Source organism: Gouania willdenowi, chromosome 3, assembly GCF_900634775.1.
Source record: "Gouania willdenowi chromosome 3, fGouWil2.1, whole genome shotgun sequence".
Classification (NCBI taxonomy): Eukaryota; Metazoa; Chordata; class Actinopteri; order Blenniiformes; family Gobiesocidae; genus Gouania; species Gouania willdenowi.
The window spans coordinates 31,765,578-31,780,936 of record NC_041046.1 but is presented as its reverse complement, the minus strand read 5'-3'; the positions used below and the strand labels follow the sequence as shown (position 1 = coordinate 31,780,936).

Sequence of the window (15,359 nt, the reverse complement as noted above, 5' to 3'; positions counted from 1 at the left end):
TCAGGCAGCGCTGGCTTGATAATGACTCGTTTTAAAGGAAGACAGAACACATTTAACAGAAAAAGCTCTTTGCAGACGCAAGCCCAGGGACATGATTCAGAGGATTGTATTGAACTAATCAAATTCATTCAAGTTTAAGGTAATAAAAAATAAATTTAAAAAAAGCTGGTTTCCTGTCCTTTCAGCTGTTTTCTTTTGCCTCTGAATCTTGAAAATCATGTGCTTTTACAGCTTTTTTTAATCCTTCCAAACAATGTCTACACAGCACTCAATTTATATTATTTTGCAAAAAAAATGTCAATACAGCTACAAAAGGGATTGCTGAGAATGTTGTTTTTTCCTTTTTAATATTTTATTACTTTTAGATTCAATAAATCACGTACAGTACATCATGTCACATACTGTATATGTCACATTCATCATTATAGAGTGACAAAGAATTCACCTCCTTTTCTTTTTATTCCATGTTCTATTATCTATATAAAGTATATACTGTAAAGCATCATGTTTACCCTATAATCAACGTGTCTGTTTTACATTTTAAATACAATAATACACCAACACACTTACATGTAAAGTGTTATTACTCAAGCAGTGATTTTCCTGCATGTGTGCATGGTGATTATGTGGTCTAATTTTGTTAAAAGGATTTATTTTTCCACCTATAGTTTTGTATTCTATAGATAATAACTCATGATTTGCATGTGGCACTTTGGGGTAATTTCAGTCTTGTTAGGCATAAGTTGCCGGTTAAAGTCTCATTGGGGCTCTTTTTTCAGTTGGGTGGTCTTTGCCTCCGTTAGTCACGTTTTGTTACTTTTTTGATTGATAATGTGTTTAGTTAGGTTCTAGTACCTAGTTTTGTCTTTTTCTGTTTGTAAAGCATTCATGTCTGGGTCGTCACACACAGTCTCATCAGTGTTCTGTTATTCAGGTGTTCCTCACTTCCTCATTGTATTCCCTCTAACACAACAACGGCTGAAACATTGTCATTTCTTTAAATTCAATTTTATTTATTTATTTTATATGTTCTAATGTTATTTTTTAATTATCATTTTAAAAATTATAAATTGTTATAGTACAATATTAAATGAGTTACATAAAATCTTAAAAAATTACTTGGGGACTTTTGATGAGGGTGACAAATATGTCAAAAAGCTCAATAACTAGTTTATTTATATGTAGATAGTAGTCAGATGTTATGGTGAGATTGGGTCTTATTGCTTGTTTTGAAGACAACGGGATTTCATTGTTGTGTTTTTTTGGTTTTTTGAATCATCCAACACTGGATTTGAAATCACATTTTGCAACATTAATTTCATCATATTATATCAGATTAAATAGCTTTTTTTTAATTGTCATTGTACAAGAAAAGTCATGCAATGAAATTGTAGCAGCTTGGAATAGTGTTACGACACAAAAAAAAGCAACAATAAAATCTTGATAAATTCAAAGCACATAAATATCTACTAACAGTACAAATGCTACATAGTGCAACAGTGCAATGAATGTTTGTTTATTTCCTTAGTTGTGTGTTAGTTATCTAAAGACGTTTTTTTGTATCTTGAGGTTAAACTCGTTCTGTTCCTGTGTTTCCATAGGTGTTGGACTTTGAGCGTGAGAGCGAGTACATCCTGGTCCTCAGTGCCCAGAATCCAGTGGCTTTAGTCAGAGGGCGATACGGCCCTGCGTCCACTGCAACAGTCTCCATTTACATTGATGATGTAAACGAGGGTCCTGTTCTTTCTCAAAGTCATTATGAGGTGACGGTCAGAGAAGGGGAGGAACCAGGACGAGTTATCGCAACTATTCGAGGTTATGACCCTGATTCTCATCCAATACGGTAACTATTTCATTAAAAAAGAGGCATACATGCTTATGTTTTTGTATTTGTTAAGTTAAACACAATTTTTTTGGCCAGATATTCTCTTCAAGGGGACACTAAGAAATATTTTTCAATTGGGAAGTACTCTGGTGAACTAAAGACTGTACAGGCCTTGGACAGAGAGGAGAACAGCACGTACACCATGGAGGTCATAGCAGTGGATGGACGTAAGATAGTTTTCATCAGTAATTGAATAAACAAAATAAATTCTGTGTATTTAAAAAGCTCTTCTAGTGTCATTGCTGCATCTTGTGTTCATCAAAGGGAACTCTTCGTTATCTGCATCCACCCTGGTGACTGTCCACATCCTGGACGTGAATGACAACAGTCCAGTTCTGGTGGGAGATTATTCCTGGAAATACCTGTGTACGCCTCGCTGGGAGGACCAGGCCCTGGTGCTGGCTTCCAGAGACAGTGACGGACCCCAACATGGAGGACGACTAAACTTTTCCCTAAGGAGTGATGTCACTGTGCGACGGAACTGGAAATTAACACAGATTAACGGTAAGGTTTTCCTCTTACAGCAAGTAATGGTAGATTTCTATCTGCACTCATGTCGGGGGTGGACAAGGGTCGACCCAGAGTGGGCCGGTCCGGTCTACAACAATTTTTTTTTCTTTTTGAAGAGCGAGTGGAGTCAGACATGGTAACAGGCGATCAAATATGGTCCAAAAGTGGCAAAAAAAAAAAGAGTGACTAAAATCGGCCAAAACGAGGTTGGATGTAAAATTATCTGTGTTCAAATTAGGGGACGGATCTGGATAAGCATAATGCTTTTTTCCGTCGCCCTTTCCGGCATGTAAAAGGACAAAAAAAAAAAATAATGATGTGATTTTGCTCTGAATGTCAAATGAATTTCTGTGAATGCAACCATGTCGGAAATGAACTGAATAAATAAATAAAATAAAAAAGTAGTCAAGAATGACCAAAAAAAATGGGTCAATAAAGAAGAACCAGGTGGTATTTAATGGCAAAGGGCAGCTTTAATGAGCAAAATGTGGCAAAACAATAGTGAAAAAGGGCAAAAATGTGAAACTAAAAGAGGCTAAATGTACAGAAGAAAGGAAAAAAGTGGTATTTATTGGGCAAAAGTGGATGAAAAGTAGCCAAAAAAATTCAAGAAAGGACAAAAGTTGGATAAAAGTGTCAAAAATGAACTTGCAAACGTGGACAAAAAATAGGGGGAAAAAAGGGTTTTTATTGGCAAAAGGAGCTAAAGTCTGAAAAAAGCATCAGACATTTTTGAAAAGGGGCAAAAATTAAGAGATAAAAAGCCACATGTTGAGCATTACTGACGTAATAACAGCTTCTAATGTTGTGGGCTTGTCTGGACAAAAAAAGCTAAAACTGGATTTTTGTCCCAGTCCACCCGATTTACAGATATGGTGAACTGTCCTCTTAAACTTACATTAAAACCCAACTTGTTTTGACAAAACAACGAAGTTGCAGAATGTGTCACATTAAAGGTTCTTTGAAACCACACATTTAGGCTACAAAGGAAAAAAATAAAATAAAAGCACATTATCCATTTACCTTGTCCTCCATTTAGTAGCATTATCAGCTATCCTTGAGTATACACTGGCCAACATGTACTTAGAGTGACACAGGTGCTGCTTAATGGATGTAATTACCTGAATCAGCCCACATCGCATAAACAAAAGAAAGAAAGAAAGCCTCTTTTTTGAAGGGACATTTAATCACAGCAAGTGTAAAGGTCTGTGATTGATGACTCAGATACATTATGTGTTTCAGTCAAAGCATTCACCCCAGAAGAAGAAACTGTTACTTCAGTAAAATGCTTTTTTTTCCAGCTGTCTCCATGCAAAAACATATATATTTAAAAACTAGTGGTAGGAAATAATCGATAATGTAAGTAAAATGCAGTTGTAAGTAAAATGTTTTTTTATTTACCTAAAAATTTGTGTGTTTCTGGAGCCTTTTGGTATATTTCTGTGCATTTCTTTTGTCGTTTTGTGTACATTTTGTACTTTTAGATTTTTTGTTTTATTTTACTCATTTAGTATATATTTTTTTTAATTATAAATACCTTATGTGTGGTGAGGGTGTGTTTTGAGGTGTGTGTGTGTTTGTGTGTGACTCGCTACCTGTCCTGGTTTCCTTCCTGGTCCCGTTCTTCAAGTCTAAACAGCGAACGGTCAAACAAATATGAACATAAACCTTTTGAAATGACCAAATAAGTCCATTAATGATGCATTCACACACTCGGGTAATGTGCAAGCTGTTCATGAGAGAAATGTGCATTTTTCGCCATTCGCTTTCAACACAGCTGCTGGAAATATATCTTTTGGATAAATTAAATTTTATTTCCATTTTTGTAATTTAACAGGATAATCTATTTTACTCTAGACATATGCATTCACCCGTTGGTACCTGTTATTATACTCTTAGTGGGGCATTTTGGATCAATTGATGTTATTGAGACATTCTAACATATAGATTTAAACTAATCAAGTTTTTATGTGACAGAAGCATAAATAAGACATGGAAGTAAGTGATGTACAGTACATGTAGTGTATATCATATTTCCTCTCACTTTTGCAGAATTTTCCCTTTCACTCCTCCTCCTGCTGTCATCACTTGTTTCCTTTCCGCTAATGGAAGATGAATGCGATAGATAGAAGTATAGATACTTAATAAAAAATGATTTAGTAAGGAGTAAAACTAAAAAGTCGCCAAAAAACAAATAAATACTCAAAGTGCAGATACTACAAAAAAAATAAATAATTACGTACAGTAACAAAGTATTTGTACTTTGTTACTTGTCACTTCTGACTGTAGCGGATTTTGACAGACACCTCTAGTGAAAAAAAAAAAAACCAAGTTGCACTGACAATGATGTCTATTTCTACTGACCCTGTGGCACATATAATGTTGAACTCGTGTCAAAAATGCTCTCTGGTATTTTTGTCACATTTATCCTTAGTTCCTGGAAGGTAGGCAGTCGCATGTCCAACCTGTAAAAATATCACCACATTAAGGTGAAGGTGAAAGTGTGCAGACGGACAAACATTATTTACATTAGCAAGAGCTACGGCTTGTGTTTCACTGACGCACAAATGGAACATGAAGGGGAATGACGGTAAGAGCAAGTGCAGAGTTTAAGACCCTCAGATAAGGGTTCAAACAGCCTGATAAAAGGAACAGTGTTTTTACATCACACAGCCAGACTTGTGTTTTAGACTGATGTACAAAGATAAGATAAACAATTGCAAAGACTCCAGACCCCTAAGCACAGCTCCAACAGCCTTTTTTTTTACTTTGTATATTCTGAAGATATGGATTTCCTATTGCACGGACTGATTTATGTATGTGTACGAATGATTGATTATACTACAACACAACACAAGCACAAATACATCTATACAACACAATATAACGACTGCCCATCTTTCTAAAAGATCAACACAATTAGTATTGTTTATTATAACTAGTACAGTGTGCAAGATTTCATCTCTTCCTTTTTAAGTTTATACATGAGATGTTTACTGTATGCAAGGGAACCGGGGTGAACGTAACTAGTAACTTTTACTTTGAGTACTATTCAATTGAGCTACTTTTTACTCCATGTACAGTATGACTTGCTTGTACTTGATTACAATTTCAATCAAGTAACAGTACTTCTAATTGAGTAGGAAATATATCAATACTCTTTACACCTCTGTATGCATATTATAAGCAGTAAAGTTTATTTTTTTTTCAAGAAACAAATATGGATATTAGTCTAACAAGTAGAAGAAATAAAGATTGATAGATCTTTATTGGCGTTGCACATTTATGTGCAGCAAGCTTGCGTTTTACAGCAAAATAATGTGTGACATGTACAGTATGTTATGTTTATGTATTTCTCCTCTGTGTTTCAGATACGCATACTAACCTGTCACTAAACATCCCCTACTTGGCCCCTGAGATCTATACCGTACCCTTTACAATCTCTGACAGCAGCTCTCCACCCAGAAGCACCTTCATCAACCTGCCAGGTAGTGCTGACACCTCCTCTAAATGAGCATGTGCACGTAAAGGTTGTAGTACAAGAGCCATGAAACAATCAATAGAGATCTGCCTCTGCTGAGGCCAAATTGTCCTCACTCTGCTCTTGTTTATTCATGATGCAATGAGGCTCTGTGAATGATTTTTCCATTGCTGTCATTGCACAGCTTTCCTTGAACTGTGTTCTGCTTCTGTTAGCCATCAGACACTTTCTACACATCACAACCAACACAGCAATCCTGGTGCATAAAAGTTCATGTTAAATGACACGTTTTTTTTATATACAAAGTCCTATTTACAAATGGTTAAACTTATGAAAGTCCCCATTTTAATGCAGGGCAAATATACAGACAAACAATGGCCATTTGCTCCTGAAAAACTTTTTTGGTCCAAGTACCCCCTTTCTCTAATATCGAGTATCCCCTTTGTTCGACTACAACATTTTGCTCAGAATTCTATGAAAAAACAACTATAGAGCACAATGATGGAATAATTGAGTTATTTACAAATTTTGGATCTTTAAAATATGTGGTATAAGTAAAAAATAAACTGTATTTAGTGCCTCCTGAATAGATTTATTTCTTTAGTTTTTATTATTTTTGGTCATCTCCCTCCTGGTATTGGACCAAGACTGACTTCTGTATTTTCAGTTTATGTTCCAATCAAGATCATTTCCATCATCATTATTAGGGGTGAGTATTGGCAAGGATGTTGCAATACAATAATATCGCGATATGTCGCGATATCACAATATTCTACTCAGTTAATATCAAACAAACGTAGAGATAAAAAATCAGGTTGCTGTATATGTTCATCAGAAGATTTTGATTTTTCAGAAGACAAATTGAGTCAGAACTATTTGCTTCAAGACATCTTGATAATAGTGTTTTTTCACTGAAAAAAAGAAAATGCAGTGTTACACACTGCCATCATAAAATAAAGTGCAACAAGTTTCTTTTCACTGAAACTACTGTGTAGAAGTCTCAAAGTAACCATGGCAACATAATGACGGCATTGTAACAAAGGTAAGTGAGAACATTAAGGATGTATCACCCTGAGTTACTGACAATGCACAAAAATAAAATAAACAATTAATCATATTTTATCAGTTTAAACACTGATCTGAACAGATTATATGAAAATAAGATGTCTGTGCATACATAAATATTGCAGGCATTACACACTGCCATCATAAAATCAAGTGCATCAAATAACCTTTGCAACACATTGAATGCATTGTAACCACTGAAAATATTGCACAAATACACAAATATATTGATTGAATATAAAAAATAAAAAATTCAATTTAAATTTAAAATCAGTACCCAAAAAATTGCAATATATACAGTATCATGAAATCAATTTTTTTCTCACACCCTAATCATTATTCTGATTATCATTTTAATAAAAAAATAAACATTATAAAGCCCCATATTTTTTAATGCTTTCATTTATAAATGTCACACTTTCTCTCATCGCGTACCCCCATTTGCTGCCGTGGATATTCCTCAGAGGCACACTGCTAAATTCTTCCCTATTGAGGGTTTCCTTTAGTATCGTCAATGCAAAAACAACACATTTTTCACAACTTATTAATATTATAGCTATACATTTATGTGACTTATAAACTATTCATTTCATAATTGAACACTCATTCTCACTCAATTATGGAGTGATTTAAAGTATAGGGATTAACATTATTTGTGAGAATAATAATAATAATGTGTTTGCATCCAAAACTGTTTTTTTTTTTTTGGTTAAAAGTCTGTGATCCGTAACTTTGTTGCGTTTGCCTTCTTTTTGTTAGTTACAGTCTGTCCATGTAACGTCAGAGGTAACTGCAAAATAGCTGCCAAGCAGCTGGAGGGAATGCCTACTATTCAGTCCACAGTGGGGATCTTTCTCGGCACCTTTGCAGTTATAGGTAAGAAGTGGGTGTAGCCAAATTAGATTATACTATATTTATCCCAAAATAACATATTACAGCAGCCAAAGATGCACATAGCAAGCAAGAAAGCTATATATAAAAAAAATAAAATAAATGATAGATATTGGCCAAGATAACAGTGTATAAATAAGCAGTAAGTGGGGTTTACAATGAGTTATGTGTAATATTGCACATACTAAGGCAGTTATTAATTCAGGCTTTGCCAATGTTATACAAATGAAAGGTTTATTTGAAATACTCTGAAACAGCAGTTTGCTGTGCAATAACTTGGATTTTCCTAAGTTTTTACATATTTGTGCAAAGTGTCAGAATTTTGAGTATTTCCTTGTTTTCTGTGTTGTTTCAGGAACAATCCTAACTGTTGTCTTTGTGAGGCTGTCATACCAGAACCCCAAAGAGCCAAGTAAAACTAACCAGGAGAGAGTTCCCCTAAAGACTTCCATCTAACTGCACTACTGCAACAAATGACGTTTTCACAACTGCAAAGTCACGTGACCATGAATGTTTAAAGATGAATATACTGATGTGGAATCACTTCATTAATAGGCACAACATACTGTGCTCTGTAGCTTTCTTTATGTGGTTTCTGGCACCTACAATGAGTGCTTCTCACAGTTGGTCTTTGTGTCATTTTTTCAGCCCAAAAACACAGCAATTACAGCACGAGAACAACAGAAATAAGCATTTAAGCTAAAAATGTAATCGTTTTCAGTTTTTTCCATAGCGACGAGTTACTATTTTAAGTGTTTTGTCTTTGTTATGCACTGTATTTACATGTTATCACCTATATTTAGCACATATTTACAGTGAAGTATTTGTTGCTTTAAAAGGTCAGAATTGGTGGGAAAAACAATGATAGTTAAAAAAGAAAAACGTCTGTAGAGTTTGAAATGTAATCTTTGTATATTTTGCCTAACCACTAGAAAATAAACATGCTGCGTGCTCACCGTACACCTGTGTATTTTTTGTCTTTTAACTTTATTCCTCACACATGAAAGGATCAGATAATAACATTATTTAGGTTACTAATGTAATTTAATACTGATGTTTTCTACATGCTGCACATATATCTAAATATATATTCACCCTGTGCACCTAACTGCATTAGCGGCACGCTCCAGTTTCTGTAATTAAGACTTCATAAAGGCTGACCCAGACAGCTATATTCAGACACAAGTGTTTCTATTCATAGCACAACAATTCAAGGTCCACTGAATGACACTGGCCCTGCAGCGTCTAGTGAAGTAATTGCCTCTTATTCACCAAAAGACAAAGCTGTTGGGATTGAATAGATTTTACAGACTAATCCGTTAGACCGCTGTAAGAACAGTGTGACTGGGGGTGGATAATTGTTCATATTCAGCTGTGAGAAGAAAAAAATGCGATTGTTTACTTGCTTTTTTCAGGTCAAAGGTCAATAAAGGTCATCTTCTGGATTAGATATAGAATTTTTAGAGTAATTTCCCACTTACTATAAACTTAAATCAAGTATTTTGACCTGTAGTCCTAAATAACTAAATGTACACTGTAAGTCCTCCTGTCACTTAAATTATCTGTACACATAACCTTTTAAAAAATAAAAAAAAATCTGTAATCCTAAAACATCTTAAAGATAGTTGTCAAATATGTTCTTTAACAAAAACAATGTACAGTAATGTACTAGGTATATTAATGTGAGTCTATATGAACAGAACACCATATCTCTATAAAAGCAAGGAATCTGTCTGTGTGTGTGTGTGTGTGTTCCTCAAATATCTCTGTGAATCATGTTCAGATTGACCTGACTTTCAACATGGCTGCTGCTTGGTTCAAGGGAATGCAACGTCAAGGTGCAAAGTTGGATTTGTTTGGACGTCCCACCCCCACACCCCACCAGTCGACGGACTCAGTGATGCTGTCATCAGTCCTTGCTCTACAGTGATGATGTCATCATTGAGAACATTGGACCTACCTCTGCAGTGATGTCATCAGTTAGAACAGTGGTCCTCCAGTGATGGTGTCATCAGTCCTACCTCAACTGCAATCATACCGTTAATAAACTATCTCTCTAAAAAAGCAAGAAATTTCATAAATGCTTTTCAAATTCCGTTTGCATCTAAACTGACTGTTGTGGATTAATGACACTAAACGAGTACAGACTGAGTCTGTTCCAGTCTGAGGAGATCCAGATCTACGAGGACGACAAACTGGAATGGGAATAGATGGGGTTCAACTCCCTACAGTGTTCTTGCTCAAAGTAAAAATATATGAAAACAATAGTTATCACTATGCACATTTACAAACACAGCCTCATTTGGCCATCTTTGAAAAAGCTACTTAACCTCCCACTTTTCTAGAGCAATACATACGTCTTATATGGGCACTGCACTAGTTCAAGTGAAAAAAAATGTGCCATTGTGTTATTACAACAGGATTATATGTGTCTCATGTGTTAAACAGAAGGCCCAAGGGCCAAATGTGGCCCCTTACAGCATCTAATTTGTCCTGCAGGAGAAAGTTAAAAAAAAAAAAATCACAGTCTTACTAAATTTACAAATTCAATGAAGTATTTGCAGGAGCTCACAATTCTTCCATGCCTACATCACATGAACGCAGTCACTTAAATTGCAAATTATTAAAAGAACTCAAATTTATCAAAATAGTCCCACAAAATTGCCATAAATCACACATAAAAAGACCATGCAGCAACTATGTCTGTAATTTAGTGCTTGGATCTTGTCGGTGCCTTAAATACTTTATAAATATGTGGAAGTGCAAACCACATTACACAACACTCTTTTTTTCCCTCGTAATATAGCAACTGCGAGGTCTACCAGCTCCATATTTGGCCGCTGATTGAAAATGAGTGACAGCTTTGACCTAATGGGATCCTGTAAAACCATCTATTCTTATTTCTTGTCTAATTTATTTTTTGTGTTTTTTTTAAATGATGTGTAAGAAGCATTAATCTGGTCGCTCATGTCCTTTCCCAGAGATCCCCTATCCAGCATGTTGTGGATGGCTGTGTTCAAAATGGCACACTCCGTACTATACAGTACAAACTCATTGAGTATATACTGTCTGCTTTATACTACAAGTATGATTAGGATGATGACCATTCCCACTGAAGTAAACCCCCAAGTTTCCCAAAATGCATTTCAAACCTACATTGACAAAAACCAGCAGCACGATGAGGCTAAATATCTCCATTGATTCTCCACCTTTGAAAGTTCTGAAAACATTTTAAGCACAAAAGTGACAGAGTAGAATATCAGTATGTGCTCATTTCATCCAAAAGACTCACGTAAACACATTTCATTCCAAAATTTTAGAGATTTTTTGGAGTCTGCCTGCTCCACCACACCAGAGTCTAATTATTGCATCATGATAACAAGCTACCCTTAAAAATCAGGTGTGCTGGATTCAGGGTCTAAAACATGCAGGACCAGACTCCTGGACTAAACATACACACACACATTCATTCATTAAATAAATATATAGTGGCTACACAAAGATAGAAAATAAACCAAAGATTACATTTTAAAAAAGGACACTTTTTTTAAAAGGTTCCTCGGTACGATAACAGCACATTCACCGTTCCACTCTTAATTCTTGCATGTGTAAAATAATGGACAAACTCATTAGAGAGGCGTGGGCGATTTAAAAATAACACTCTCATTTCCATATTTTAAAAACACATTCATTCTTGTGGAGATTGTAGACGTTTTGACTGTGGTCTGACTCACCAATCATACAGTGATTGCTGCTGATAGCTGAAGCACTCTTTATGAGCTATTTATACCCCAGTAAACCATTGCAATCAAAGCAAGCTCCAACTGAAAGAAGAAATGTCAACTGAAATTTCCCCAGAAGGAGACGAGAGTGCAGTGGGAAAAAGGATTAGTTTGTGACACAGGGTCAAGCGTTACATTTAGGAGGTAATGAGCCTCTGAGTTTAGACTTGATATGTTCCACTGGACCTTCTGAGGACAAGCCTGGCTCTGCCGTCTGACTTTGGGGTACAAGACTAGAGAGAGAAGTGGGGATGAGATTTCCAATCTCTTTCAAGCACCTTTGGGAAATGAGGGCTCATTCAACCCATGTGGGCAGATGCTAAAGAGCAGGAGGGCTGGACCACTGATCGGTTTCCCCCAAAGTGGCTGGCTGCTTTTCCATTGCCCAATTACCGTCACAGACTAGAGTGTTTCCTAATCCCTCTTCCCTCTGATGTGACTTTCTCCACAGCTTTTTCTATTTTAAGGCTGTTTTAAGATCACATTGTTTCTGTAGATAGGTTTCCATTACCCTTAGAAATGTGTAAAATCTAAATAGCCCAATAAAAACTGGTAAAGGAAACACCTGAATTTCAAAAAAAAAAAAAAAAAACAAGCAACACTCAAATATCGCTAAAAGTTTTTAAGCTTTCACGAGGAGGAATTTCAGACGTTTCAACATTGAAATGTGTCGCAAAAGCGCTATGGAACAACTTTTTCCGCAAATACACATCACAGAACATGACGTATATGGTCACATGACGTGAGGTAGAGAGAAAACATGACGCGGTACTTATGAACAAAAGAAGAGACCAAGACATTTCTTAGCATTACTGTATACTTGAAAATTATTACTGGCACATTAGACATGAAATAACAAAGGATACAGATTTTTTATAAGGCGGTATGGAGCGTTCATCTACCTGCAGCAAAGTCTCACGGAATGAGATTTCATGGGAGTTACACGTCTACACGTAACAAGCCATGTTTTCTCGGTGAGAAGTGGTCACGTGACCACGTACGTCACACTATGACGTGTGATTGCGAAAAAAGTGTTTCCATTACGCTTTTGCAGTATATTTCAATATCAAAAGTCTGAAATTCCTCCTCATGAGAGCGTAAAAACTTTTTAACAATATTTGAGTGTTTTTTTTTTTTAATTCAGGTGTTTCATTACGTTTTTTTTAACGCCATTTAGATTTAGCGCATTTCCAAGGGTAATGGAAACCCAGATTTAGACCTGCCATCTATAGCTCCAGGCCATTTCTGACACCAATGCGCAACTACTGATTCAAAAATGAATATTTTATAATAAGCAGAAATGGCCTAATACTTATCACAGCAGCAGTGTGTAGGCGTCCTTCAGTTTATTGATTTAGTTAATTAACAGCAGTCAATCACACCTATGGGAAAGAAATAAAGTGCTTAAAAGAGTTTTATTATATTTCATCAAGGTGTCCTTTCTTACACAAGAAACGAATAGATAATCGTTTACAATCTAAGTTCTTATCACTATCCCATGTTCATTAGGTGATTAAATAAAGTCTGATATTTTTCTGATTATTTTAAATACCAATGCTATGATTAGTTGTAATGAGTTTGTGTTATTATGTTGTTATTTCTGTGGAAAGTGATGGATTTGTTGTATTTTCATTGATATTGGAGAATTAAAAATCTGACTCATTTTCTGTGCTCACATGAATTTCATCAGGAGATGAAAACATTGTTTTTTTCTTATTTAGTATCACTGATTGCATTTTAAATTATGCAGGATTAAATCTAAATATATTGAGAAGAAAATCCAGAACAACAAAGTAAAGCAGCATTGAGCACAAATGTAAAACCTCCACAATCCAAGTAGGGTGGAAAAGGGGCTGAACATTTCCTGTATAATTCCGGTCAATTGGGAACAATCAAAAATAGAAACTTTTACTGGAATTAATCAGAAATTTTGAGTAATTTGAAATAATTTTACTGTATCCAAACAAATTTCAATCAAAAACATTAGGTTATTTACATAACCCCGATTCTATGAGTAATATGAGTGAGATGTTTCACTATGGGATGCACACTCCCAGCAGCCCTCAGAAGCACTTTTTTTCTCAATCCGCCAACCCTGATTGGCTGGTGGAACTTGTCCAACCGCCAGGGACACTCACACCTCCTATAAGAGGAAGGACGGATGTGCAGTTCCTCGTTCAAAATAAGGATCTCTTGTCACTCGTTCGAGCAAGAAGGGTTGTCTGGTGAGACACTACACTCATATTACTCATAGAACCGGGGTTATATAAATAACCTAAAGTTCTATTTCATAATATTTCGAGAGATGTCTCACTATGGGATATGGTAACTCCTGTATTGCAGACGTGCTTATTGAGGAAATACCAGGACAGAATCTGTACACATCAGCACAGTAGAAACGCATTTGCCACGCAGGGGCGGAAACGTCCAGCATGTAAAATTGGACAAACGTGAGTTGCGAGGTCCAACTCGCCCCTGCACAAATGTCCTAAACAAACACTACCCTGAACAAGGCCGAGGACGTGGCGAGACCTTGAGTCGAGTGTGCGGGCAGACCCTCAGGTGGCCGCAGACCCTGACTCTTGTAAGCCAAAGCAATAGCCTCCACAACCCAAAGTGACAGACGTTGCTTAGTAGTAGCTTCCCCTTGTGGGGTGTAGCCCAGGAGGCAGCAGCTGATCGCTCTTGCTGAGGCTTCTCGTCATGTCCATGTATGTGCGTAACGCATGGACTGGACTCAACACAGGAGGCCACTGCTGATCTTGTGGGGCAAGAAAGGCCAATAGGTCAATGGAAGATGACGAGCCAACCACCTTCGGCACAAAGGCCCGTTTGGGCTTTAAGATCATCCTCAGATCGCCCGGAAAGAGCTGAGCGCACGACAGGGAGAAGCCTGCACGCTCCCTTTATAAACCGGCAGATCAGCGGGTGCTTACTCAAGTCTTACAGAAATGTTAAACAACAAAAATATGATTTAAACTCAAAACATTTATAACCAAATTTCTCTGTGGCAAAAAAAACCGCACTGACAACAACAGTGAAGCTTTTTTTGGACTGACCATTCATTCATTTCACACACAAAAACCATCAATGTTGTGTAAAATATTACTCATTTTCCAGACCCCTAATTTTAAAATTAGATCAAACGAGAGACCCCCCACTAAAAAAAGTTGTGTTCAAAACTCTTTCAGGTATTTCTTCCTATTCTCAAGTATTCTTACAGGAAATCTGGTTGTTTAAGTCAAGATGATGCTATAATTTTATCCATACATCCATTTTCTGACCCTCTTGTTGCTGTTTTCAGGGTCGCAGGGAAAGCCCCTTTCAATTTTGTATATTCTGTTTATTCCCATTAATTCCCTTAACCCATAAATTCCTGTTATTTCCCTTGACAAGTTTCCAGCTTTGAGAATTCCTGAATGTTGCAGTTAATGTTTGGCAACATGTGGTGGTCCGCCTACCGGTAAATGTTCAAGCACCTCCTGCTCTTTCAGTAAATGATATTTGGTTAAAATAAAATCTGCCTGCAATTAAGAGGCTGAACGGTGCCGCGTGCCTGTGTGTTAGGGGTTACATCATTGTGGTGCGCACGTTTATGGTAAAACCCCTCTTTACCACATGAGTTGTCATGAACATTTAGACCTACTATAATACAGTAGAAAGCAAAACATTGCATGTTCCAACTTTAAGAGGATGGTGCAGGAATCTGACCTCTGACTGCAGAGGGCTGCCAGGCTGCCTTGTT

At 36.5% G+C, this 15,359-nt stretch overlaps 1 protein-coding gene across 4 annotated transcripts in view; it reads left to right on the top strand.

Moving 5' to 3' along the window:
• Window positions 1-9,707, top strand: part of cdh16 (cadherin 16, KSP-cadherin) — a 38,936-nt gene extending 29,229 nt beyond the window's left edge. For 2 of the 4 annotated variants that reach the window (XM_028443263.1, XM_028443264.1), the window contains exons 13-18: window positions 1,602-1,843; window positions 1,922-2,052; window positions 2,150-2,389; window positions 5,767-5,883; window positions 7,701-7,817; window positions 8,188-8,477. In XM_028443263.1, the coding sequence (XP_028299064.1) occupies window positions 1,602-1,843; window positions 1,922-2,052; window positions 2,150-2,389; window positions 5,767-5,883; window positions 7,701-7,817; window positions 8,188-8,288 (948 nt within the window). In that variant the 3' untranslated portion in view covers window positions 8,289-8,477. Of the gene's footprint in view, window positions 1-1,601; window positions 1,844-1,921; window positions 2,053-2,149; window positions 2,390-5,766; window positions 5,884-7,700; window positions 7,818-8,187; window positions 8,478-9,615 lie in introns of those variants that run through there. The other 2 variants (XM_028443266.1, XM_028443265.1) reach the window with 2 other exon arrangements.
• The last annotated feature ends 5,652 nt before the right edge of the window (window positions 9,708-15,359 follow it).